The following is a 25,395-nucleotide window of genomic DNA, read 5'->3' on the forward strand; positions in this document are numbered from 1 at the left end:
GCACTAAAAACACTGGAATAATGCAAAATATATCGCAGGTACACGTGGACGTCCTTACTGGCTTTGTAAGCAATGGCACACTGGCTGGTACACGGAGTGAGTGGCTGGGCCCGTTCAGACCACGTGGACACGTTTGGGACGAAAGCCCTTAGCCGAGTTAATTGGCGTTAGCTGAGCCAATATTTTTATGCCAAAATGAGTCACTAGCCAATTTTGGTGTTAGCTGATGCCACCGTTACCCGAGGGTCCACTGTAATGTATCAACACTATTCCCCGAAGCTTCATCCCCTTTTTTGCCATTTCCAGTATTACAGTGCCATATAGATTAATCTTGCTCTTCATGGTACTCTGCCTTATCAGAAAAAATTGAAAGACAGACTATAAATCACCCAGAACTAAATGGCGAGATTTGTCCTGGACCTGCGTCCAAGAGAGCATGTAGGCCAGGATGAATTACAACTGGATATACAGAATGTTGAGGACGGAATAAAGCAACCGAAGTTAAATCAAATGTATAAAATTACTCATGAGCAATGTCCAGAATATCTTCCTGCCAAGTTTGTCAAGACTGGGAACCAGAACCTTTATGGTACTAAGGGAAGTGAACACAGTTTTGTAGTGCCTACAGAAAGTGGTCAGGTTTCAAGCACCTGTTGTACAGCAGTAAAGGAAGGGAACAGATTGCCTGCACCTGTCAAAGCCTGTCTTAGCATGAGCCAGTTCAGGAAGAGAGCTAAAAGGTACCTAATGAGTGAAGCTACAAAAGGGAGGAGAGTGTATAGCTAACATTAGTGTACCTATTATTGTAAGCTGGTCCTCTCAATGTACATAAAGGGGTAAAAAATCTGGAACTCTGTGCCCAAAATCTCCAGAACCGCTGACTTGCCTAACATTCAAATCTACCATAAAAAACGCCTTATCTCCCTAACTCGCCCCATCTTCAGTTAACTATGTGAAAACCACTCATGTTATTTTCAGTATTATGAACACATCCAAAACAAAATAGATTTGCTCTCATTATCTGTAATTCTCCCAATTTTATACTTTCACCCAACTGACTGTAAACATAAAATTCCTAATCTTAAGTTAGTTCTAAGTTTGACTGAAATTGACAATATAGGAGGTTTTGATTATAGAAACAGCATCTCATGCCAAGATAAAACCATTTCCCATTACTAAATTAAACTGTTATGTTTTATACTACTTCACTTTATCAATCTTATTAATGTTAAACATTTTAGTTACCTAACTTTTATACTAATATGCAATAATAAATATTAAAATGTACTACTCCATAACTTAGTCAAAACCTAGGAAGTATGATAACTGATGCACGCATGAACAAAGATCACTTACTACTCTCAGGTGACTTCAATATAAATCTCCTGCAAGACCAGGACCCACACGTTACTGAATTCACAAACACAATGAGTAACTGTATGTTGCTACCAACAGTAACAAAACCTACAAGAGTTACAGAGACTAGTGTTTCCCTACTTGACCACATCTGGACCAACACCATATCCCCTTTAAAATCAGGCATAATTACAGATAATACCACAGACCACTACCCTACTTTCTTCATAACAACTCTTGGTAAACTACCCCAAGACACTACTAAAGTCACCTTCAGACTTCACAATGAGGCAGCCATTAATAACTTCACAACAGCAGTAGCAAACATTGACTGGCACACTGAGCTAGAAATCTATACAGATATTGACGAATGTATTAATAATTTTATAAAAAAGACCCAATACCTCTATAACAAGCACTGCCCTAAAAAAACTAAACAGATGACAGCTAAGAGACTGAACAGTCCCTGGCTAACACCCAGCATTCTCAAATCCATAAATACAAAACACCAATATGAAAAACAGTACAGAATGGGTCACATAACCAGAGACCAAACAAAACGTTACTCGTCACTCCTAACCAGCCTGATAAGAAGGGCAAAAAAATTGTATTATGAGAACAGATTATCCAATTTACGAGGTGATATAAAAAAGGCCTGGAAAACCCTATCAGAAATTCTGGGAACAAAAAAGATATCACGAAATAGCGAAATAAAATTAGCAAAATCAGATGAACCCCAACTCCCACCAACAGAAACAGCAAACAGACTCAATGATTTCTTCTCCACTATAGGACAAAACCTTGCCAATAAAATCCCAAGCTCAGATACCCCACCAAATGACTACCTCACCGGCAACTACCTGAACACACTGTTCCTAGCTCCGACTAACCCATACGAAGTCTCCCTTATTATCAACGCACTAAAAAACAAGGCAGGAGATTTAAATACCTTACCACCCTTTATATACAAAAAAGTGTCACAAGTGCTATCACCAATCATTGCAACACTCTTTAACAAATCCATTGAATCCTCCACCTTCCCTACAGTACTCAAAATAGCAAGGGTCACCCCGATTCACAAAGGAGGAGACCAAACAGCGTTGAATAACTATAGGCCAATATCCAACTTACACCCTCTCTCAAAAATCTTCGAAAAATTAATTCATAAACGAATCTACTCCTACCTTATCTCCCAAAACATACTCAACCCCTGCCAATTTGGATTCAGGCCTAATAAAAATACTAATGATGCTATTATACACATGCTAGAACATATATACACTGCAATAGAAAAAAAAGAAGTCCCACTGGGGATCTTCATTGACTTACATAAAGCTTTTGATACAGTTGACCATGACTTGCTCCACGTAAAATTGTCACACTATGGTATAAGAGGGCACTCCCTCAACTACCTCAAGTCATACCTCAGCAACAGAAGCCAATATGTGTACGCAAATGGGGCAAACTCTTCTGCACAACCAATTACAGTTGGTGTCCCACAGGGAAGTGTCCTTGGCCCTCTTCTCTTTCTCCTATACATAAATGACCTACCAAATGCATCGCAATTACTCAAACCCACACTATTTGCAGATGACACTACATACGTCTTCTCCCACCCGAGCCCAGTCACGCTAGCCAATACTGTAAATACCGAATTACAGAAAATATCTACCTGGATGAGGATTAACAAACTTACACTAAACATTGACAAAACCTACTTCATTCAGTTTGGTAACAGAGCTACAGATGTCCCTCTTAACATAATGATAAATGGATTACCTATCACAAAGCTAACAGAGGGAAAATTCTTAGGAATCCACCTTGATAATAGACTCAAACTTCATACACATATACAACAAATTTCTAAGAAAATTTCCAAGACTGTAGGCATACTATCGAAGATAAGGTACTATGCTCCACAGTCAGCCCTCCTGGCCCTATATCACTCTCTTATTTACCCCTATCTCACCTATGGAATTTGTGCATGGGGCTCAACAACAATTAACCATCTCAGACCACTAATTACCCAACAAAAGGCTGCAGTTAGAATGATAACAAATTCTCACTACAGGCAGCACACTCCACCAATATTCAATACACTAAACCTACTCACCATACAAAACATCCATACTTATTACTGCACCTATTACATACATAGAACACTTAACTCTGATATTAACCCTCCCCTCAAACATCTCCTTGCCAACCTCAACAGAACACATGACCATAACACAAGGCACAGATCACTCTTTGATGTTCCTCGTGTCCATCTCACACTATGCAAAAACTCAATGCACATAAAAGGCCCTAAAATCTGGAATTCATTACCTGTAAATATAAAAGAAACACTACCTGTTTATAAATTCAAGTCTCTACTCAAAGATCACTTACTCACCCAAAACCAAATAAATACTGAATAACTGAACCTTATAAATTGTATATCTTAAATGTTTCGCACAATTATATCACATAAATGTTAAACTTAAAACCGAATCTAACTTTATTATTTTTTAAATACACTACCTAACAGAATACTCCATATGACTGAATGAACAGTAATGCATGCAACCATATGACCTGTCTTTGTAATACTCACTTGTGCTTTATAGTAATCTGTTTACATTAATGTTTTATCACTGATTTCATCATTGCTTAGTTAATCTTAAGTTAATTTTAAGCCAGCCCATAATGCTATGCATAGTATAAGTGGCTTTGGCATGCTGCTCTTATCTGTATTTTTTTGTACCTCTGTATGTGTGCTCAAATTGTAAATAAATAAATAAAAAATAAATAAATAAATAAACTTGTCAGTATAGAATAGTCTGTAAGAATTAGGATTAGTCTGCCCAAAATGCCTAGGCATGCTAGTGGCTTTCTTTATAATTAATATCTTATACAGTGGACCCCCGCATAACGATGTTATTTCAATCCAGAAGTTTGTTTGGGTGCCGTTATAGACCGAATTTGTTCCTATAAGAGATATTGTGAATTAGATTAGTCCATTTCAGACCCCCAAAAATACACCTACAAAAGCACTTACAAAAATACACTTACATAACTGGCCGAGTTGGGAGCTGATCGTTATGCGGGGGTCCACTGTAATATGTAAATCACTCATTATAAGCTTTGCAAAGAAATTAAAATGTTCAATTTTCAATGCAGTTTATTTTTTTCCTGTGATAAATGGTTTAGCAAACAGGTTGAAGAATGAGACACTTATGCAACATATGGGAATCTTTATTGAGGAAATATTTTGCCACACACTGGCTTCATCAGTCCAATGCAAAGAAGAGCGGTGTAAGGAGAGGATTTTGAGGTAATCAGTCCCTCAGCCTGGAATGGATGTGTTCAGTCCATCAGTCTTGAAGAAAGAAAGTACAGTGGTACCTCGGGATACGAACTTTTTTTGTTCCAGGAGGCTGTTCGAGTGCTGATACCGAATGAATTTGTTCCCATAAGAAATAATGTAAATTAGATTAGTCTGTTTCAGACCCCCAAAATTACACTTACAAAAGCACTTACATAAATACATTTACATAATTGTTCGAGTTTTGAGCTGTTCGTAACCTGAGGTACCACTGTATTGTGGAACCTCGATGTACGACCAGCTCCCTACTCTAACAAAGCTCAGCACTCGACCAAACAAGTATGACCTGCCAGAACTTTGCTGTAAACTATTTTGTGTTTCGCATTTTTTTTTTTAAATAAGTCACCATGGGGCCTATGACGATTAGTGATAACCAACCAAACGGAAAATTGGTTTGGAAGAACTCGTTCGATATGCAAACAGAGCGGCACTCAGACAGCCTTCTGGAATGACTTAAGGTCGCATACCAAGGTTCTACTGTACAACATGTTGTCGGAGAAGTGGTTAGGTGAATCGAAGGGGGACAAAGACCTGCTTACACTAGTGGATGGTTCCACTGTGACTCCTCCTCCTGCTTCGATTCACCTGACCATAATCTGTACTTTCTTTCTTCAAGACTGATGGACTGAATACTTCCATTCCAGGCTGAGGGACTGATTACCTCAAACTCCTCCTTTCCTTACATTGTTGTTCTTTGTGTTGGACTGATGAAGCCACCATGTGGCAAAATGTTTCCTCAATGAAGATTCCCATATGTTACATAAGTGTTGTATTTTATTCCTCTTGTATCTCCATTTATTGTAACTGATTTTCACACAGTTGAGTTACTTAGCTGTTTTAACTTTTAAAATTTAAATAATAAGATATTACAAGGACCCCAGTGGAAATAAGTCACTTTGGTTAACATTTTTTGGGGGGGTTATCCTAGGTAATTTACACTGTTAGGTAAAAGGACACAGGTGCAACTAATGCAACATTTTGTTGTGGCAACGTTTCGCTCTCTAGGAGCTTAATCAAGCCTGGAGAGCGAAACGTTGCCACAATAAAATGTCACATTAGTTGCACATATTCTTTTACCTAACATATTATTATTATTATTATTAGTAGTAGTAGTAGTAGGTTACTGAAAACAGTGAAGAGTTTTTACGAGGATAGTGAGGCTCAAGTTAGAGTATGTAGGAAAGAGGGAATTTTTTTCCCAGTAAAAGTAGGCCTTAGACAAGGATGTGTGATGTCACCGTGGTTGTTTAATATATTTATAGATGGGGTTGTAAGAGAAGTAAATGCGAGGGTCTTGGCAAGAGGCGTGGAGTTAAAAGATAAAGAATCACACATAAGTGGGAGTTGTCACAGTTGCTCTTCGCTGATGACACTGTGCTCTTGGGAGATTCTGAAGAGAAGTTGCAGAGGTTGGTGGATGAATTTGGTAGGGTATGCAAAAGAAGAAAATTAAAAGTGAATACAGGAAAGAGTAAGGTTATGAGGATAACAAAAAGATTAGGTGATGAAAGATTGGATATCAGATTGGAGGGAGAGAGTATGGAGGAGATGAATGTATTCAGATATTTGGGAGTGGACGTGTCAGCGGATGGGTCTATGAAAGATGAGGTGAATCATAGAATTGATGAGGGGAAAAGGGTGAGTGGTGCACTTAGGAGTCTGTGGAGACAAAGAACTTTGTCCTTGGAGGCAAAGAGGGGAATGTATGAGAGTATAGTTTTACCAACGCTCTTATATGGGTGTGAAGCATGGGTGATGAATGTTGCAGCGAGGAGAAGGCTGGAGGCAGTGGAGATGTCATGTCTGAGGGCAATGTGTGGTGTGAATATAATGCAGAGAATTCGTAGTTTGGAAGTTAGGAGGAGGTGCGGGATTACCAAAACTGTTGTCCAGAGGGCTGAGGAAGGGTTGTTGAGGTGGTTTGGACATGTAGAGAGAATGGAGGTAAACAGAATGACTTCAAGAGTGTATCAGTCTGTAGTGGAAGGAAGGCGGGGTAGGGGTCGGCCTAGGAAAGGTTGGAGGGAGGGGGTAAAGGAGGTTTTGTGTGCGAGGGGCTTGGACTTCCAGCAGGCATGTGTGAGCGTGTTTGATAGGAGTGAATGGAGACAAATGGTTTTTAATACTTGACGTGCTGTTGGAGTGTGAGCAAAGTAACATTTATGAAGGGGTTCAGGGAAACCAGCAGGCCAGACTTGAGTCCTGGAGATGGGAATTACAGTGCCTGCACTCTGAAGGAGGGGTGTTAATGTTGCAGTTTAAAAACTGTAGTGTAAAGCACCCTTCTGGCAAGACAGTGATGGAGTGAATGATGGTGAAAGTTTTTCTTTTTCGGGCCACCCTGCCTTGGTGGGAATCGGCCAGTGTGATAATAATAATAAATAATAATTATTATTATTGATATTATTAATTCTACCAACATTAATACAGTTTACACTATATGACAATTGTACTTATGTGTACCTGTACCTAAATAAACTTGTTTATTTCAATTGAGTTTCCTGGTACCTTTCTTAGAGAGGGAGTATCTATTTGCTTATGGATAACAGGAATAACATTCACAACTAATATACAGTGGACCCCTGAGTTTTGCGATTAATCCGTTCCAGAGAACCTGCTGAAAGTCGAAATTGCCGAATGGTAAAACCATCCCCATAAGAAATAATGGAAATAAAATTAGTCCGTTCCAGACACCCAAAAATATTAAAATAAAATTTGTTTTTTTTTTTCAAATTAAATAAAGATTTACATACTGAAAAAATGAGGAATCAAGTACATGCATATAAAAATAATAGTAACATTACACTTTACTGAAGACTTCTGGGTGGACAGAAGACGGGAGGAGGGGATAGGAGGAAGGTGTACACTATTGTTTGGAAGGAGAATCTCCTTCCATTAGGACTTCAGGTATGAAGTCCTTATCTGGGGTTACTTCCCTTCTTTGTTTTTTAAAGACACTGGCACTGGGAACAACTTGAGTTACTGGAACCCTGTCGCACAAAATATCTGTTCAGAGATCTGTTTCTGGCATTTAAAAGATTTGTCTGAAGTGGGACACAACACTGTCATTGAACATGTTGCCAATACGGCCCGCAACAGCTTTATTAGGGTGAAGGTCATCCATAAATATTTGCACTTCAGTCCACTTTGCACAAATGTCCTTAATCTTTGAAGAAGGCACCTTCCTCCATCTCTCTTCCTCCTCCTCCTTTGCAGCAGTTTCCTAAGCTGTGATCTGTTGCTGTTGCAGATGAAGCTCTTGCAGCTCTTCAGTGGTTAGCTCTTCCCTGTGGTCCTCCACCAACTCTTCCACATCCTCACCACTCACCTCCAACCCCAGGGACATCCCCAATGCCACAATAGATTCCACAACTGGCATAGGCTCCTTAGGATCAGCCCCAAAACCCTTCAAAATCCCTCTCTTCTACACATTCTGGCCACAGATTTCTCCAGGCAGAGTTCAAAGTCCTGGAAGTCACTCCCTCCCAAGACTTACCTATAAGGTTTATGCAATGGAGGATATTAAAGTGATCTTTCCAGAACTCTCTTAGGGTCAATTCTGTGTCTGAGGTCACTTCAAAGCACTTTTGAAACACTGCTTTTGTGTAGAATTTTTTGAAGTTTGAAATAACCTGCTGGTCCATGGGCTGGAGGAGAGGAGTTGTATTAGGGGGCAAGAACTTCACTGTGGTGAAACTAAACTCCTCCAGTATTTGCTCTTCCAAGTCTGGAGGATGAGCAGGAGCATTGTCCATTACCAGGAGGCACTTGAGTGACAGTTTATTTTCCAGGAGGTATTTCTTCACACTGGGGCCAAACACTTCATTAAACCAGTCTAGGAAAATATCCCTTGTGACCCATGCCTTACTGTTAGTCTTCCACATCACACACAAGTTACTCTTGGCGACACTGTTTTTCTTGAACACTGGGATTTTCAGAGTGATACACCAGTAAAGGCTTCACTTTAAAATCCCCACTAGCATTACTACAAAACATGAGAGTAAACCTATCCTTCATAGGCTTGTGTCCTGGGAGTGCCGTTTCCTCCTGCATGATGTAGGTCGTCTTTGGCATTTTCTTCCAAAAGAGGCCTGTTTCATCACAATTAAACACTTGTTGAGGTTTGAATTCTCCAGTGTCTACGCACTCCTTAAACTCCTGTACAAACTTCTCGGCTGCAATTTTGTCAGAACTGGCAGCCTCACCATGCCTTATCATACTGTGAATGCCACTACACTTCTTAAATCTCTCAAACCAACCTTAGCTGGCCTTAAAATCACAAGCATCACCACTTGTTGCAGGCATTTTCTTTACGAGATCGTCATGCAACTGCCTTGCCTTTTCACATATTATTGACTGCGTAACACTATCTTCTGCTAACTGTTTTTCGGTAATCCACACCAACAATAACCTCTCCACTTCTTCGAGGATTTGTGATCTCCTTTTTGTCAGCATATCTACCCCTTTTGAAACAACAGCACACTTTATTTCCTTTCCTTTCACCACGATCGAAGTGATGGTTGAGTGGGGTTTGCCATACATCCTGGCAAGCTCTGTAACACGCACTACACTCTCATATTTTTCAATGATTTCCTTCTTGAATTCGATCGTGTTCCTCACTTTCTTTACCAAAGGGCTTGCACTAGCTTTCCTTGGGCCCATGGTGACTTATTTAGCAGTTGCAATCACAAAAAACAATGGATTATTATGTATGAACTCGCGGTTGGTAAACAATGGTACACTGAGCGTGAATGGCATGGGAGACTGGCTTTGTGTGCGCAGTGACGGGCAGACGGGTACTGGATGGTTGCCGAATCATGAGTCTAATCACGAATAGTGAGGCCAAATTTTGCCAAAAAAACTGCCAAAAGTCGGATTTCACGAAACTCGAGGGTCCACTGTACTGTAATATTTCATTGTGAATAAATGTGCATTAAAAATTACAGTACATTATTAAATAATAATCAGGAGGGGAGGCAAGTGTTTATTTTTTAATTACCTAAAGAAGAGCAAGCAAGGTTACAAGTTTATGTATGATAAAGAAATGTATTAGTAATTATGTACTTGAATCAACTCCAAAATGGGCAGGCTTAATCACATGGCTAGACTCTCCTAAAATTACCACACCATGCCTGCCTAAAAGATTGCTCCAACTAGATGTATCTATACACTAGGTGATGTTATCAAAGTCCTTAAAAGCAATACAGTACAATTTTTATTTTTGATCATACCCCAATAATTCTGAACCTTTACTACTTGCTCATAGATCCAGCTTTCATTTGCTTACTTGCTTGTTCGATCCAAGGAATTGGACGTGTCCTGCCTTTCCTTGGATCATACCTGATTTCCCAATCCCTCGGGTGCTGTATAATCTACTAATTTAGTGATCTAAATGAATACAATAATGCTCGAGTTAAGAGGCTCGATATATGGCTAGCACTTGTGTTCTCACTCTCTCACACAATCTGTGAGCATCTGGGAAAGTCATTTAGAACTGAATATCAGCATTCTCGACTGGCTCTAAATCACTCGTGCGCACTTTGGAATATTGACCTCTGCCCCTTGCAGGCTTGAGCTCATACTCTAGAATCACTGTACATTGAGGGTGTGCCACAGTTGAATAACTCTACAGCATCAGTTCATCTATACACAGTCTTAACAGTTATATCCATTAAGCTCTACTTTTTTACATATTGTAAGATATTATATTTCCTAATTTATTATATTTTCTGTTTAAGTTTAAAATTGTTTTAAGCGATTGTTGTGTGTGCATGCATTTAAAGTATGCATTTAAAAATTTTGTAAAATTTGTTAATAATATACAGTGGACCCTTGCCTAACGATATTAATCCGTTCCTGAGAGCTCATCGTTATCCGAAATTATCGTTAGCCGAGTTAATTTTGCCCATAAGAAATAATGGAAATCCAATTAATCCGTTCCAGACAGTCAAAAGTATTAAAAAAAAATTTTTAATGAAATATACATTTCCCTACAAAGAAAACAATAAGACATGCACAATAACTACATAAATAAATGTTAAAATGACACTTACCTTTATTGAAGAGTATTGATGAGTGATGAGACACTGTTTTTTTTTTGATCACTGGGATTTTCAGAGTGATACACCAGTAAAGACTTCACTTTGCAATCCCCACTAGCATTACAACAAAACATGAGAGTTAGCCTGTCTTTCATAGGCTTGTGTCCTGGGAATGCCTTTTCCTCCTGAGTAATGTAGGTCCTGTTTGGCATTTTCTTCCAGAACAGGCCTGTTTCGTCACAATTGAACACTTGTTGGGGGATGAATTTTTCAGCTTCACTATGCCTTATTGCACTGTGCATGCCACTACAATTCTTAATTCTCTCAAACCAACCTTTGCTGGCCTTAAATTCACCAATATGAGCACTAGTTCCAGGCATTTTTTCCTGTTTACCCGGGTGTTAGTTGACTGTTGTGGGTCGCATCCTGGGGGACAAGATTAACCCATAAACGGTCCAAACGTATATATACGTTTTTTCAACATTTGAAAGTATGTAAAACAAGTAGATCTTCTTCTTTGTTTTTCTACATTTGAAAATGTGTAAAAAAACTTTGATCTACTTTTTTTTTTTTGTCATATTTGAAAATATGTAAAAAAACGTAGATCTACTTTTGTAGCACTACACATGTGAACGTAGATCTGCTTGGACCGTTTATGGGGTAAGGACCCCAATGGAAATAAGTTAGACAGTCCTCGATGATGCACTGACTTTCTTGGGTTATCCTGGGTGGCTAACCCTCTGGGGTTAATCATTTCTCGGTAATTGTTTCACGTTAAGCCACACCAACAACACACTCTCCACATCTTTGAGTAGTACAGCTGATGGTGGTGCAGCAACAGCTGACTGTGGTGGAGCAACAGCTGACTGTGGTGCAGCAGCAGCTGACTGTGGTGCAGCAGCAGCTGACCGTGGTGCAGCAGCAGCTGACTGGTCCAGCAACAGCTGACTGTGGTGCAGCAGCAGCTGACTGATCCAGCAACAGCTGACTGGTCCAGCAACAGCTGACTGGTCCAGCAACAGCTGACAGTGGTGCAGCAGCAGCTGACTGATCCAGCAACAGCTGACCGTGGTCCAGCAGCAGCTGACTGATCCAGCAACAGCTGACTGGTCCAGCAACAGCTGACCATGGTGCAGCAGCAGCTGACTGATCCAGCAACAGCTGACTGATCCAGCAACAGCTGACTGGTCCAGCAACAGCTGACTGTGGTGCAGCAACAGCTGACTGATCCAGCAACAGCTGACTGCTCCAGCAACAGCTGACTGGTCCAGCAACAGCTGACTGTGGTGCAGCAGCAGCTGACTGTGGTACGATAGTATTTATCACCCTTTTTACCACAGGGTTGGCACTAGTAGCTTTCTTTGGGCCCATGGCGGCTTATTTAGCAGTTACAAGCACTATAAACAATGGAATAATACAAAATGTATCAAATGTATGCATGCAACCGTCCACCCTGGCTTGTAAACAATGCCACCGGTGGAACGAGTGAGGCTGGCTCAGGCCGCACATGGATGCGTCTCGGACGAATCGCGTTGAGCGAGTTTTTTAGTGCTAGGCAAGGCAAAATTTTTGCGTTAAAATGTATTGCTAGGCGGATTTAACGTTATGTGATGCCAACATTAGGCGAGGGTCCACTGTACTCAACTTTCTTCTCTATTGGGATATTTAAATCAGGGATTACTCTTTCTTTTAAGTTTTGGTTTTATAACAGTATATTTTTTTATTTAGGAAGGAGGGTAATCAAATTACTACAGCTTAATTTTTTTTTTTTAAATTTGAATAGTAGTAATGCTGAATAAGCTGCTTTTTCTTTGGCAAGAAATTAGCTTTGGGCATGTCTCTATCTATACTCACATTTTTATTGTAGTTTGGGAACATTTATGTATCCTTAGCATGGGAGACATTACATGTTCTTGCATGTAGTATCTGTTTACCATGAGACTGCCTCTTTGGATCAACAAATACAAGTAAATTATTTTTTATGCAGTATACAGGTAATGCAGCTTACATGTAAGAAAATATTGTTAGGGCTGTGTTGCTATTAACCCTTTGAGGGTCTGAACCGTAGAGCTACTTCATGAGCTCAGCTCACTCTGATAAGCTGTGAGCGGTAAATTTTGGCCTAGATATGAGAGAATACATCTATGTGGTATGTGTGCACCACATAAAACAAATCCTGCAGCACAAAGTGCATAATGAGAGAAAAAAACTGACCATAATTTTCAATTAAAATGGCGACTTTGCAGTGTTTTTTCGTATGTTTTTTATAGGTGTATTTGCGATTTCTTGATCTCATTTGATAGACTGGAAGGTATATTACAGAAATAGAGATGATTTTGATTGGTTTTAGTACTGGAAATGGCTTGAAACTGAGCTCAAAGCAGCAGAAATGTTAAATTTTTGCCAATGTTCAAGAGTAAACAAATGACCTCACAAGTCTATTACACACCTGCTGGTGGGTCTAATATATGTTCACAAATGTGGTGATATTATTTATACAATTATTACAATATTGCATAACAGTAAATCTTCTATTTTTTGGTTTGAATAAAAATTCATTATGTGAATAAAAAATCAAAATGGAATTCATTAGTAAAGCCTGAAAAATGTAACTAATGAACAGAGGATATGTTAGTTTAGTGCCAGGAATGCTTGCATTGTTTATTCTGGACTCTATTTTGAAATTGGAGTACAGGTACCATCCGATTTACGACCGAGTTCGGTTCCGACAAACTGGTCGTAAGTCGAAATGGACGTAAGTTGAACCTTACTACTGAATATCAACATCACATTTTTGTAATGACTTTATTTTATTGTTTTATTTTGGTATTTCAATTTTTACTTTACTTTTTATGCTGTTAGTACTGTATTTTATACTGTAAGGTTTAGGATAAACACTGTGTACAACACAAACAGTTGTTTATTTCCCAGAAATTTGGCATAGAAAACGCGGTCGTAAGTCAAATGGTCGTATGTCGAGCAGGTTGTAAGTCGGATGGTAGGTGTATTTTGAACTTTGCATTAAATTGGCCAAATTACCAATTTCCGATCACTTTATTTTGTAGTTAAAACAGTTGACTTGGTGAATTCTTGTGCTCAATCGATAAAAATAAGTAATACTAGTGAAATAGCTAAGAATTTGGTTGACTGGAATAATGTAATTGGCCTAAAATGGGAGTCAAAGTCGGCAAAATCGTCGATGCGTAAATATCGCTGACACATCAAAATTCACGAGAGCATAATTTCGTCAATTTTCCATCAAATTTCATACTTTTTGTTTTATTACCTTCAGAAAAAAGATTCTCTGCCATTTCATAAGAAAAAATAAAATTATTTTTTGAACATTCTTGGACACTGGTGCACACTTTGAAATTTGGCCTCTGGACCCTGAAAGGGTTAATTTACTAATTTTAGAGCCAGGTTTGTTTAAATAATCATACTCAGTAGTCTGTAGCAATAAAAACTCTTCAGGCATTGACTTCTTACTTCAAGTACAGTTCGTTGCATTGGTATAATTAATTTTTTCATTTTCATGTTTTCATTTATTGATTAGAGGCTTAAACCTTTGGAGACTTTGAGTTACTTTCCTCTCAAGGTTCACATCTTCCCACTCAGTGACTCTTAACTTTCATTTAGTTATACAGTAGGACCCCCATATCTGAGGGTCCAGTATCCACAGTTTCAGTTATCTGCAGTTTACCGTGGCCCAAGAATTGCCCTTAATTTTGCTCAGTAATGACCTCCACAGTACAAAACTAGTGATGGTGGAATTTCTTCAAAGCCTAAGAGAAGCTGGGAAGTCCTTCCCATCAGTGAATAAGTGATAATTCTCCATTTATTGTATGTAATTGATCAGTTTATAATAGGTACGTACAGGACTTTGTATATAGGGTTAGCTACTATCTGTGGTTTTGGTATCCACAGCAGGTACTTAGAACGTATTCCTGCGGATTTGGGGGTCCTACTGTATCTTTATAGCATTTCTTCCTGATATCCGAACCTGCTCCTATAATGTTTAAATTTGTGTTGTATGGGGCATCCTATTGGCAGCTCCTTCCTATAGTCCAGCAATATGCAGTCTAACTTTCTGAGGTTGTATACTTTAGTACAGGTATTACCCTACACTTAAATGATATACTATATTATTCTTTAGTGCTTGTTGAGAGTGCTAAAGGCTGTGTTTGTCACTTTGATGGTAAAAGTTACCACTGGTATGTATTGAGATTTCTAAAGCCTGTTTGCCAGTGTTGCCTCTATTTGTGACCTTAACTTGTTTGTTAGAATCTGACAATAGAGTGATTGTGTACTGGCCAAGTTACATGGTTCACTTTGGTTGAAAAATGTAATGTAGCAAGATCTGTCTTATCGTGAGTGAAGGAGATTTCAAGGTCATACATGAAGATAGTGTAATCTTTAGTGGTATGATGTTTAAGATTGCCAGGTTTTAGTCTTTTTAAGAAATTTTATTTACAAATACATTTAATATACAGTATAGCACACTGAATTTGGAACTGTTGTTACAACTAAAAACTATCATTAAATTTTTTTTCAGATAATGCCTGTAGAAGACAAATCAGTTATAGAAGAAAATGTAGCAAAAATTCCTGTAGGCAGCATCCAGGCAGCAAATGGTCATGCGGGATCAATTTCATTCAGAAGCAAGTCAACCATGGAGATGAATGGCAGCAATGGTCACCAAACTTCACATGATTCTACCCCTTGTAGGTATACATTTATATATTATGGCCTGTATATTCTGAATGTGTTAGTGAACTTTGACTGTTCTTGCAAATTGTATTGACACTGTAAATGTCTCTTCTTTGTACTGTCATCCTCCCCTCTTAATGACATTTTTTAATTTAATTTTGCTTTAAAAAAGTAGCCAATTTCATAGCTTGTTCTGATATGGCAGGCTCTTGCACTCTTGCGGCTAACAAATGAGCACATGCAGTGGTGGCTAGACCAGAAACATGGTGGGGCATGACCATTTGATACATTTTACCCTTTCAAGCCCACATTCCAAATGGTATAAAGTGAAAAGATTTTTCAGTGGTAGACAGGCTAAGATAAAGAGCATTAATTCAGATTCCAGATTTGCTGTTTGAATGGAGTTCTTCATCTAAAGTATATGCTACAACAGTGGACAACATATTGTTGGCGCTCATGATAAAATGGCAATGCGACTTCACAGGGTCTTCATTTGGGAAATTTCAAAAAGCAGACACCCAGAACATATTGCCACATGGTTCCAACAGGCAGAGGAAGGCAGTAACAGAAAGAGTCAGTGAACTCCTGTGCAACGAAGAGTCTAATGCACATTGCCAAATAAGGCTATTATTAACAATAAAGCATAGTATTTCTCTACTGACTTTATTATTTAGTTGTAGTTAAAGTGAGAGTAAGAGGTAGATGGGGTGCAAAGAAAATGGCATCAGTGAGTAAGAGAGAGGTGAAAGTTTATAAACTAAAAGAGGAGGTAAATAAGGTAAAATATAAGCAACTATTAGGAGACAGAATTCAGAGTTTGGAGATTAGGAGGAGGTGTGGAATTGCCAAAAGCATTATTCAGAGGGCTGATAAGGGGTTGCTGAGAATGGTTTGAACATTTGGAGAGGAAGAAGAAAAATTAGGATGACTAGGAGGGTGTATAGATCTGGGGTGGAAGAAGAGAGGGGTAGGGGTCATCCTAGGAAAGATTGAAGAGAGTGGATAAAGAAGGTTTTGAGTGTTAAGGGCTTGGGCATCCAACAGGCTTGCATGAACATGCTAGATGGGAGTGGAGATAAGTGTGAGCAAGGTGACATTTATGAAGAGGTTCAGGGAAACCAGTTAACCCGACTTGAGTCCTGGAGGCAGGAAGTCCTGCAGTTGGGAGGGTCATCTGAACTGTGATGTCAGCACGCCTCTGGCAAGACAGTGATTGAATGACAGTGAAATTGTTTTACTTTGTCGGGTCACCTTACCTCGGTGAGAGATGGCCACAGTGCTTAAAAGATTTTAAACTTTTCATTTATTTTTTTATTAACACTGGCCGATTTCCACCAAGGCAGGGTGGCCCGAAAAAGAAAAACTTTCACCGTCATTCACTCCATCACTGTCTTGCCAGAAGGGTGCTTTACACTACAGTTTTTAAACTGCAACATTAACACCCCTCCTTCAGAGTGCAGGCACTGTACTTCCCATCTCCAGGACTCAAGTCCGGCCTGCCAGTTTCCCTGAATCCCTTCATAAATGTTACTTTGCTCACACTCCAACAGCACGTCAAGTATTAAAAACCATTTGTCTCCATTCGCTCCTCTCAAACACGCTCACGCATGCCCGCTGGAAGTCCAAGCCTCTCGCACACAAAACCTCCTTTACCCCCTCCCTCCAACCTTTCCTAGGCCGACCCCTACCCCGCCTTCCTTCCACTACAGACTGATACACTCTTGAAGTCACTCTGTTTCGCTCCATTCTCTCTACATGTCCGAACCACCTCAACAACCCTTCCTCAGCCCTCTGGACAACAGTTTTGGCAATCCTGCATAACTTTGGTTAATTGTTTTCCTTAGAATTGCAAATCTTCAGAAAACTTAAATCTTCCCAGTAAGGTCCTGCAGTATACCAGATAGTGGCTTTTGAGGCACCAACTGGTGACAAAATATTTCTAGGAAGACCTGGTGTCTCAGTATAGTCCATTAGCATTAAGTTCTGTCATCCATCTGCCATTCCATTTCCTCACTTGATCCAGGTCATCTTTATTATTTTGCACAAGATTTTTGTATTGTTTTCAGAAAAAAAAAAGTTTTCTAATCTTTTTGGCAAGTCATTTATTCAAATGAAAAGCAGTACATGGCAAGTACGCTTCCTTGTGGCACTTCTCTGTAATGCTTTCCTCAAGAGAACACTTTCTCTCTTATCAGTGTTTGCATTTTCCTCTGTTTCTCATTTCGGTGATCGGCCATTTGGGACGCATCCATCCACCGGCTGGGGCCACTTGTGCATCAGTTTGGCTATGTCCCTCGGTGGCTGAGGAAGCTTCTGCTCATACATCCAAATAATTTGCTTATTTCCCATTGTAGTTTGTGTTATTTTTGCAGTGCAACTGTGAAATAAGTAACCATGGCTCCAACAGTTCCTGTGGTAAAGAAAGTGAGAAACGCCATGGAATTTAAGTGCAAAGTGATAGAAAAGTTTGAGAGTGGTATGAGGATTGTGGAACTTGCCAGGATGTACAGCAAGAATAAATCAACAATTACATCCATCTTGGCAAAGAAAGAACAAATCAAGGATGCTAATGTTGCAAAAGGAGTAACTTTTCTAACTAAACAAAGGCCACCAATTATGGAAGAGATGGAAAAATTATTATTATTGTGGATTAAGGAAAAAGAATTAGTGGGAGACAGTGTCGTGGAGTCGATTATTTGTGAGAAGGCAAGGCAGTTGCATGAGGATCTTGCAAAGAATATGCCTGGAACAAGTGCTATAGTTTGTGAATTTAGGGCCAGCAAAGGATGGTTTGATAGATTTAAGAAACGTAGTGGCATACACAGTGTTGTAAGGCATGGTGAGGCTGCAAGTTCTGACAAATGTGCGGCTGAAAAATTCGTGCAGGAATTCCAGGGGTACATAGAGGCAGAAGGATTCAAACCCCATCAAGTGTTCACTTGTGATGAAACAGGCCTGTTTTGGAAAAAAAATGCCAAACAGGATCTATATTACCCAGGAAACAAGCCTATGAAAGACAGTCTTACTCTTTTGTTTTGTGGTAATGCTGGTGGGGTTTTCCAAGTGAAGCCTTTGCTCGTGTATCACTCAGAAAATCCCAGTGTGTTCAAGAAAAACAATGTCATGAAGAATAGATTGTGTGTGATGTGGAAAGCTAATCATAAGGCGTGGGTCACAAGGCAAATCTTCAAAGAGTGGGTTAATGATGTGTTTGGCCCAAGTGTGAAAAAATACTTCCTGGAAAAGAAATTGCCACTCATTTGCCTCATGGTACTGGACAATGCTCCTTCACAACTTCCAGACTTGGAAGACCAAATGTTTAGGGTCTTCAATTTTATAAAAGTGAAGTTCTTGCCTCATAACACCACTCCTCTCCTCCAGCCTATGGACCAGCAGGTCATTTCTAACTTTAAAAAACTCTACACAAAAGCAGTGTTTCAAAAGTGCTATGAAGTGACCTCAGACACTCAGTTGACCCTAAGAGAGTTCTGGAGGAATCACTTCACTATCCTTCTTTGCATAAGCCTTATAGGTAAGGCTTGGGAGGGAGTGACTTCCAGGACTTTGAACTCTGCTTGGAGAAAACTGTGGCCAGATTGTGTCCAAGAGAGGGATTTTGAAGAGTGAGGCTGACCCTGACCCTGCCGACCCTGTGGACTCTATTGTAGCACTGGGGAAGTCCCTGGGGTTGGAGGTGAGTGGCGAGGATGTGGAAGAGTTGATGGAGGACCACAGGGAAGAGCTAACCACTGAAGAGCTGCAAGAGCTTCAACTTGATCAACAACAGACTGCAGCTGAGGAACTTGCTCAGAGGAGGAGGAAGAGGGAGTGAAGGAGGTGCCTTCTTCATTGATTAAGAACATTTGTACAAAGTGGAATGATGTGCAATGTTTTGTTGAAGTACCACCCTGACAAAGCTGAAACAAGCCATATCTGCAACATGTTTAGTGCCAAAACCCTGTCCCACTTCAGGGAAATCTTAGAGATGCCAGAAACAGAGCACTCTGGACAGTTATTTTGTGAGACAAGGGTTCAGTGACTCAAGCTGGTCCTAGTGGCATTAAAAGACAAAGAAGGGAAGTAGGCCCAGAGAAGGCTTTGCTACCTGAAGTCTTTATGGAGGGGGATTCCCCTTCCAAACACTAACTCCTCCCTCTCCTCCTCCTCCCTATCTTCCAGAAGCCAGCATTAGCCTTCAATAAAAGTATGTAATATTTATATAATTGTTAAATTTTTTTTTTTTTGTGAATATTTTCATCTGGAACGGATTAATTGCATTTACATTAATTCTTATGGGAAATGTTATTTTGGTTTTCGGCCAACCTTCTGGGACAGATTACGGCCGATAACCGAGGGACCACTGGAATAGTTTGCATTTTATTAATCATATACTTTAAGTTTCCAAATTAGTTTCTTATGGGAAGTGCTATGATATTTTTCTTAAAATTTAGATTGATACACTGCCCATCCATTTTCTCTTTAACAATTTGTGACTGTTATAATAGTTAATAAATTTTATATATAAGAATTTCCAGACCCAAAGTCAAATTGTTGACTAGCCAGAAGGTTATTCCTATGTGTTTTATCCACTTTTCTTTATTATGTTTTCAATATTTTTATGACAGGCCACTGATATTGATCTATAATTTAAAGAGTCTGCCCTGTCACCTCTTTTAAATATTGGTACAGTGTGAGCCATCATTTGCCTGCCAGTTTACTCTCTTGTAGAGAAATTCTAAAACAAAATTCAAGTGGATAGCTCAGTTCTTCTCATTTTAAAACCTATTTTTTTTTTTTTTTTTTTTTGTGTGTGTGTGTGTGTGTGTGTGTGTGTGTGTTAATGTCTGGTAATAATTTCTTTACTACTACTACTACTATAGTTGTCTCAGTATAGTCTTAAGTCGGTTATCTGTTGGGGTTTTAAATCTGCTGTTTTGTATATAAAATATCTTCTTTTGTAAGCACACTATGAAACTTTCTATTTAATACTTCGCACATTTCTCCCCCACACTTCAGTGATTATGTTGTTCTTAATTCTTTGTACAGTGGACCCCCACATAGCGACTTTAATCCGTGCAAGAGAGCTCATTGTTATGCAAAATGATCGGTATGCGAATGAATTTTCCCCATAAGAAATAATGGAAATCATATTAATCTGGGCAAGACACCCAAAAGTATGAAAAAAAAAATTTTACCACAAGAAATATACATTTTCCTACACACAAAGAGAAGGATACATGCACAATAGTAGAGTAGTACATGCACAATATATATTGTGCATGTACTACTCTACTAAATGAAGAATAAATGACACTTACCTTTATTGAAGATGCAGCAATGACTGATGAGACACTGTGTCCTGGGAGTGCCTTTTCCTCCTGAGTACTTTAGGTCCTATTTGGCATTTTCTTCTAGAACAGGCCTTATCACACTGTGTATGCCACTACGATTCTTAAATCTCTCAAACCAACCTTTGCTGGCTTTAAATTCACCAATATGAGCACTAGTTCCAGGCATTTTTCCCTGTTCACCTGGGTGTTAGTCGACTGGTGTGGGTTGCATCCTGGGAGACAAGATTAAGGACCCCAATGGAAATAAGTTAGACAGTCTTCGATGACACTGACTTTTTTGGGTTATCCTGGGTGGCAAATCCTCTGGGGTTAATTGTTTCTTGGTATTCTCAATAAGCCACACGAACAACGGTGCTACAGCAGCAGCAGCAGCAGCTGACAGTGCTACAGCAGCAGCAGCAGCTGACAGTGCTACAGCAACAGCAGACGATGCTACAGCAGCAGCAGACGGTACTACAGCAGCAGCAGACGGTACTACAACAGCAGCAGCAGCAGCTGACGGTGGTACAACAGCAGCAGCAGCTGACAGTGCTACAGCAGCAGCAGACGATGCTACATCAGCAGCAGACGGTACTACAGCAGCAGCAGCTGACGGTGGTACAACAGCAGCAGCAGCTGACAGTGCTACAGCAGCAGCAGACAATGCTACAGCAGCAGCAGATGGTACTACAGCAGCAGCAGCAGCTGACGGTGGTACAGCAGCAGCAGCAGCTGTACCACCAATAGTAGCGATGGTTGATTGGGGTTTATTATACAACCTGGCCAGCTCGGAGACATGCACTCCACTTTCATACTTATCAATGATCTTTTTCTTCATCACTATAGTAATTCTCACCCTTATTGCTGTAGGGTTGGCACTAGAAGCTTTCTTGGGGCCCATGGTCACTTATTTTGCAGATAAAATCACCAAAAACACTGTAATAATACGAAATGTTCCGATTGTATGCTTGGATGTTACCGCGGAGGCTGGCTGGTAAACAATGCCACCGGCGACACATGTGAGGCTGGCTAAGGGCGCACATTGGACGCGTCTCGGACGAAGAGCGGTGAGCGGGTTTTTGAGCGGTATGCGAGGCAAAATTTTTGCGATAAAAGTGAGCAGTATGCGGATTGAACGTTATGTGATGCCGACGGTATGCGGGGGTCCACTGTATTTTGTGTTCAACATTTAGTTTACTTTTGTTACAAACTTTAATAAGAAATTTGGTTCCATCTTGCCCTCTCTTCCTCCCTCCTTACATTTGTATATTTATTTCTGGCTTGTATATATATCTGGTTAAGTGTGTCTATTATCAGGCTTCACACATTGGTACCTGGTTCTTTTCAGTGCTCACGAAATCGTAATGACACGATTGCAAACAAACCATACCACGGATGGGGATAGAACCTGCGATCAGAGTGTCTCAAAACTCCAGACCGTCGTGTTAGCCACTGGACCAGCTAGCCACAATAAGATTCATCCAACTAGGTATATTTCTACACCATAGGAAGGTTAGCATAGGCACCACTGTGACCACAAATGCAAGTTTTTACAGATGAATCTCCAGCTAACGTGGCAGTGACGAACTCTAGCTGTCAACATGACGGGTTCTATCCCTGTCCGCGGTATGGTTTCTTTTCAGTGCTCTTTAGTGCCTTCCATAATATCATTTTTTAATATTTCATCTTTCACCCTTTTTTTTTTTAATCAGCTGTTTAATTCCAGTTTAATAAATGTTACAGAACTCTCTTTGTATAAATTATTTATAACTTTCTCATTTAATATGTCTTATTTAGTTTCTCTAAAATACTACCATGAAGCCTTCAGTTCTTCTCTTATAATCTAGTCATTCCTGTTTGGGTTTATTTTTTCTTCTAAGTAATGTTTAACAGCATATGTTATTTTCAGTAGATCAGGATCATTTTCCAAGTGGATTTAGTTTGTTGAAAATTATTTCCTCTCTTCTAGTGAACACCACTTCAAAAGTTTTGGCAGTGTTGCCTTCTCACACTCATGTTAATTCATCTGTATGCTTATACATAAAAAAGTCATTATGTTAATGAAATTCTTTTGACCATTTATTTGAAATTCAGTCTCGTAAGTTGCCCAGTTTATTTTCTTGAAGTTGAATCTCCAATTACAATAACTCTTTTTGTTGTCACTTTTCAGCGATAGTGGATGTATCATATGTAATTCCATATGGTAAATGATCCACATGGTATACTTGTAATTGATTTAGGTTTTCCTACTTCTGCAAACTGGCCAGTGATCAAAGTTATAGTAATGACCTTATCAAACTTTTGCTGCTCTCATTTTGTTGGCTCGCGTAAAGTAGCCATCAGAACGAGTTGGTCTAACACTCATGTTTATGCTAGCTTCCTTAGCATTTTGTCTCGGCAAGTATGCGCATGAAGGTTAGGTGTAATAAGATTCCGAGTAGAATATGGTAAATATTACTTAGATACTCTGAGATACTGTATATAGGTACAGTATGTGAAATTGTAACATAAACGTTTGGCGCTTGAAAACTCGTCACCACACGGCCAAGGTAGAGCTACATTTGCCAGCAGCATGAGCTGTCTATGCTGTAACCTGCTAACTAACAGCTGGACTTTGAGTAGAGAAGTGTATAAAAAGCTTGAAATAGAAATCAAACCTGACTTTAAAAATGTATGGAATCTTCAAGGAAAGCAAATCATAACATGAAACTGTACATTACAGCATTAACTATGTTGCACTCTACCTCAGTGTCATTTTTATCCTTTGTAAACCTGAATCAGGTATTTTATATGATTTTGCATGCTTCCATTTTCCTTGATCATAAATAAGTTTCTCTTGGCTTTTCATAGGAGTACATATCTGATACTTTCAAATTAATCTTAAACCTTTATTTATGTCTATTATCCCAGATCCTTGTGAATTTGAAATTTTTCTCCAGCTATGCCATGGTTTGGAATGGACATTGGTGGAACCCTGACAAAGCTGGTATATTTTGAACCAACGGATTTGAGTGAGGCAGAGGAAGAAAGTGAAGTGGAGACCATCAAAAACATTCGAAGATATCTCAAAAGTAACTCTGCTTATGGTGAAACAGGTCACAGAGATGCCCACCTCCAGGTTAGTTACAACTGTAGCTTTTGACTTAGTAAGATTAAGTTCAAAAGAGTCCCTTTTTTTTTTTTTTTTACACGAGATGCTTCTAAGAATCCTCTTTGAATGGATCTCGTTATCATGTTCAAATTATAATGTACACCCCATTAAATTGAGTCTTCACTTATTTACATACTTTTTGCATACTATTCCTAAACATCTCCTTAATAAAAATTCACATTTCACTTAACCCTTTCTGGGTCGAGAGGCCCTCTCCTAAACTTGTCCTCAGGGTCGAAAATTTTCCAGGAAAAAAAAATTATTTTTCTTATGAAAAGATAGAGAATCTTTTCCTGATCATAATGACACCAAAAGTATGAAATTTGATGGAAAACTTACGGAATTATGTTCTCGCAAAGTTAGCGGTCTCAACGATGTTTATGCATCGGCAATTTTGCCGACTTTGAGCCCTATTTTCGGCCAATTCCAGTATACTAGTCGACAAAAATCATAACTATTTCACTAGAACTCCATTTTTTCTATCGAATGAGTACAAGAAACCACCCATTTACCGATTTCAACTATCCAATAAAGTGGTCAGAAATTAGCAATTTTGCCAATTTCACACAAATTTCAAAAGATGCCAATTTCCAAATAGGGTCCAGAATAAACAAGACAGACATTCCTGGCACTAAAATAACATTTCCTCTGTTCATTAGTCATGTCCCCACCCCCTCTTACATTTCTTTTGCTTTCCACTTTGAATTTTTATTCTCACAAAAAAAATAGAAGATTTACTGTTATGCAGACTACTGCATTAGTGTAGAAATGGTACAAAATAATATCAGCGCACTTGTGAAAGAATATTAGACTCACCAGTTGACGTGCATTGGACGCATGGCATGATTTGTTTACTTTTGAACTTTGGCAAAAATCGAACATTTCTGCTTCTTTGAGCTTAATTTCAAGGTACTTTTTATTGTGAAACCAATCAAAATCATCTCAATTTCTGTAATATGTCTTCCATTCTATAAACGAGACCAGGAAAACTAGAATACAACCATAAATACCATACGAAAATACAGTGCTAAGGCGCTGTTTTAAACAAAAAACACGGTCAAAGTTTTTTTTCTCATTACGCACTGTGTGCTGCAGGATTTTTTTTTATACTGCGCACACTAACCACATAAACCCATTCTTTCATATGTAGGTCTACCAGCTTTCTCTCACTAGATTTGAAGGCGCTAGAATTTAGGTGTACTAGTACGTCAATAACCTTGGTGCATAAGCCGTACTGGTACGTTGGAAACCCTGAAAGGGTTAAGATTTAGGTGATTTATTGGTAGAGTTAAATATAGAGTATTGGGTACATCGAAAAGAGATCTGGTCTTGTGTTATGGTCATGTGTCCTGTTAAGGTTGGTGAGGAGAAGTTTGAGTGGAGGGTTTATATTTGCATGTATTGTTCTGTGTATGTAGTAGGCACATGAATAAGTATGGATGT

The 25,395-nt window shown here is 39.2% G+C and overlaps 1 protein-coding gene across 16 annotated transcripts in view; it reads left to right on the forward strand.

Annotated features, from left to right (window-relative positions):
• fbl (pantothenate kinase 3 fbl) overlaps positions 1-25,395 on the forward strand; it is a 173,612-nt gene that overhangs the window by 19,999 nt on the left and 128,218 nt on the right. For 12 of the 16 annotated variants that reach the window (XM_070087062.1, XM_070087064.1, XM_070087065.1 and 9 more), the window contains exons 2-3: positions 15,317-15,485; positions 23,741-23,919. In XM_070087062.1, coding sequence (XP_069943163.1) covers positions 15,320-15,485; positions 23,741-23,919 — 345 coding nt within the window. In that variant the 5' untranslated portion in view covers positions 15,317-15,319. Of the gene's footprint in view, positions 1-15,316; positions 15,490-22,149; positions 22,428-23,740; positions 23,920-25,395 lie in introns of those variants that run through there. The other 4 variants (XM_070087077.1, XM_070087076.1, XM_070087070.1 and 1 more) reach the window with 4 other exon arrangements.

This window comes from Cherax quadricarinatus, chromosome 20 (assembly GCF_038502225.1).
Source record: "Cherax quadricarinatus isolate ZL_2023a chromosome 20, ASM3850222v1, whole genome shotgun sequence".
Lineage (NCBI taxonomy): Eukaryota > Metazoa > Arthropoda > Malacostraca > Decapoda > Parastacidae > Cherax > Cherax quadricarinatus.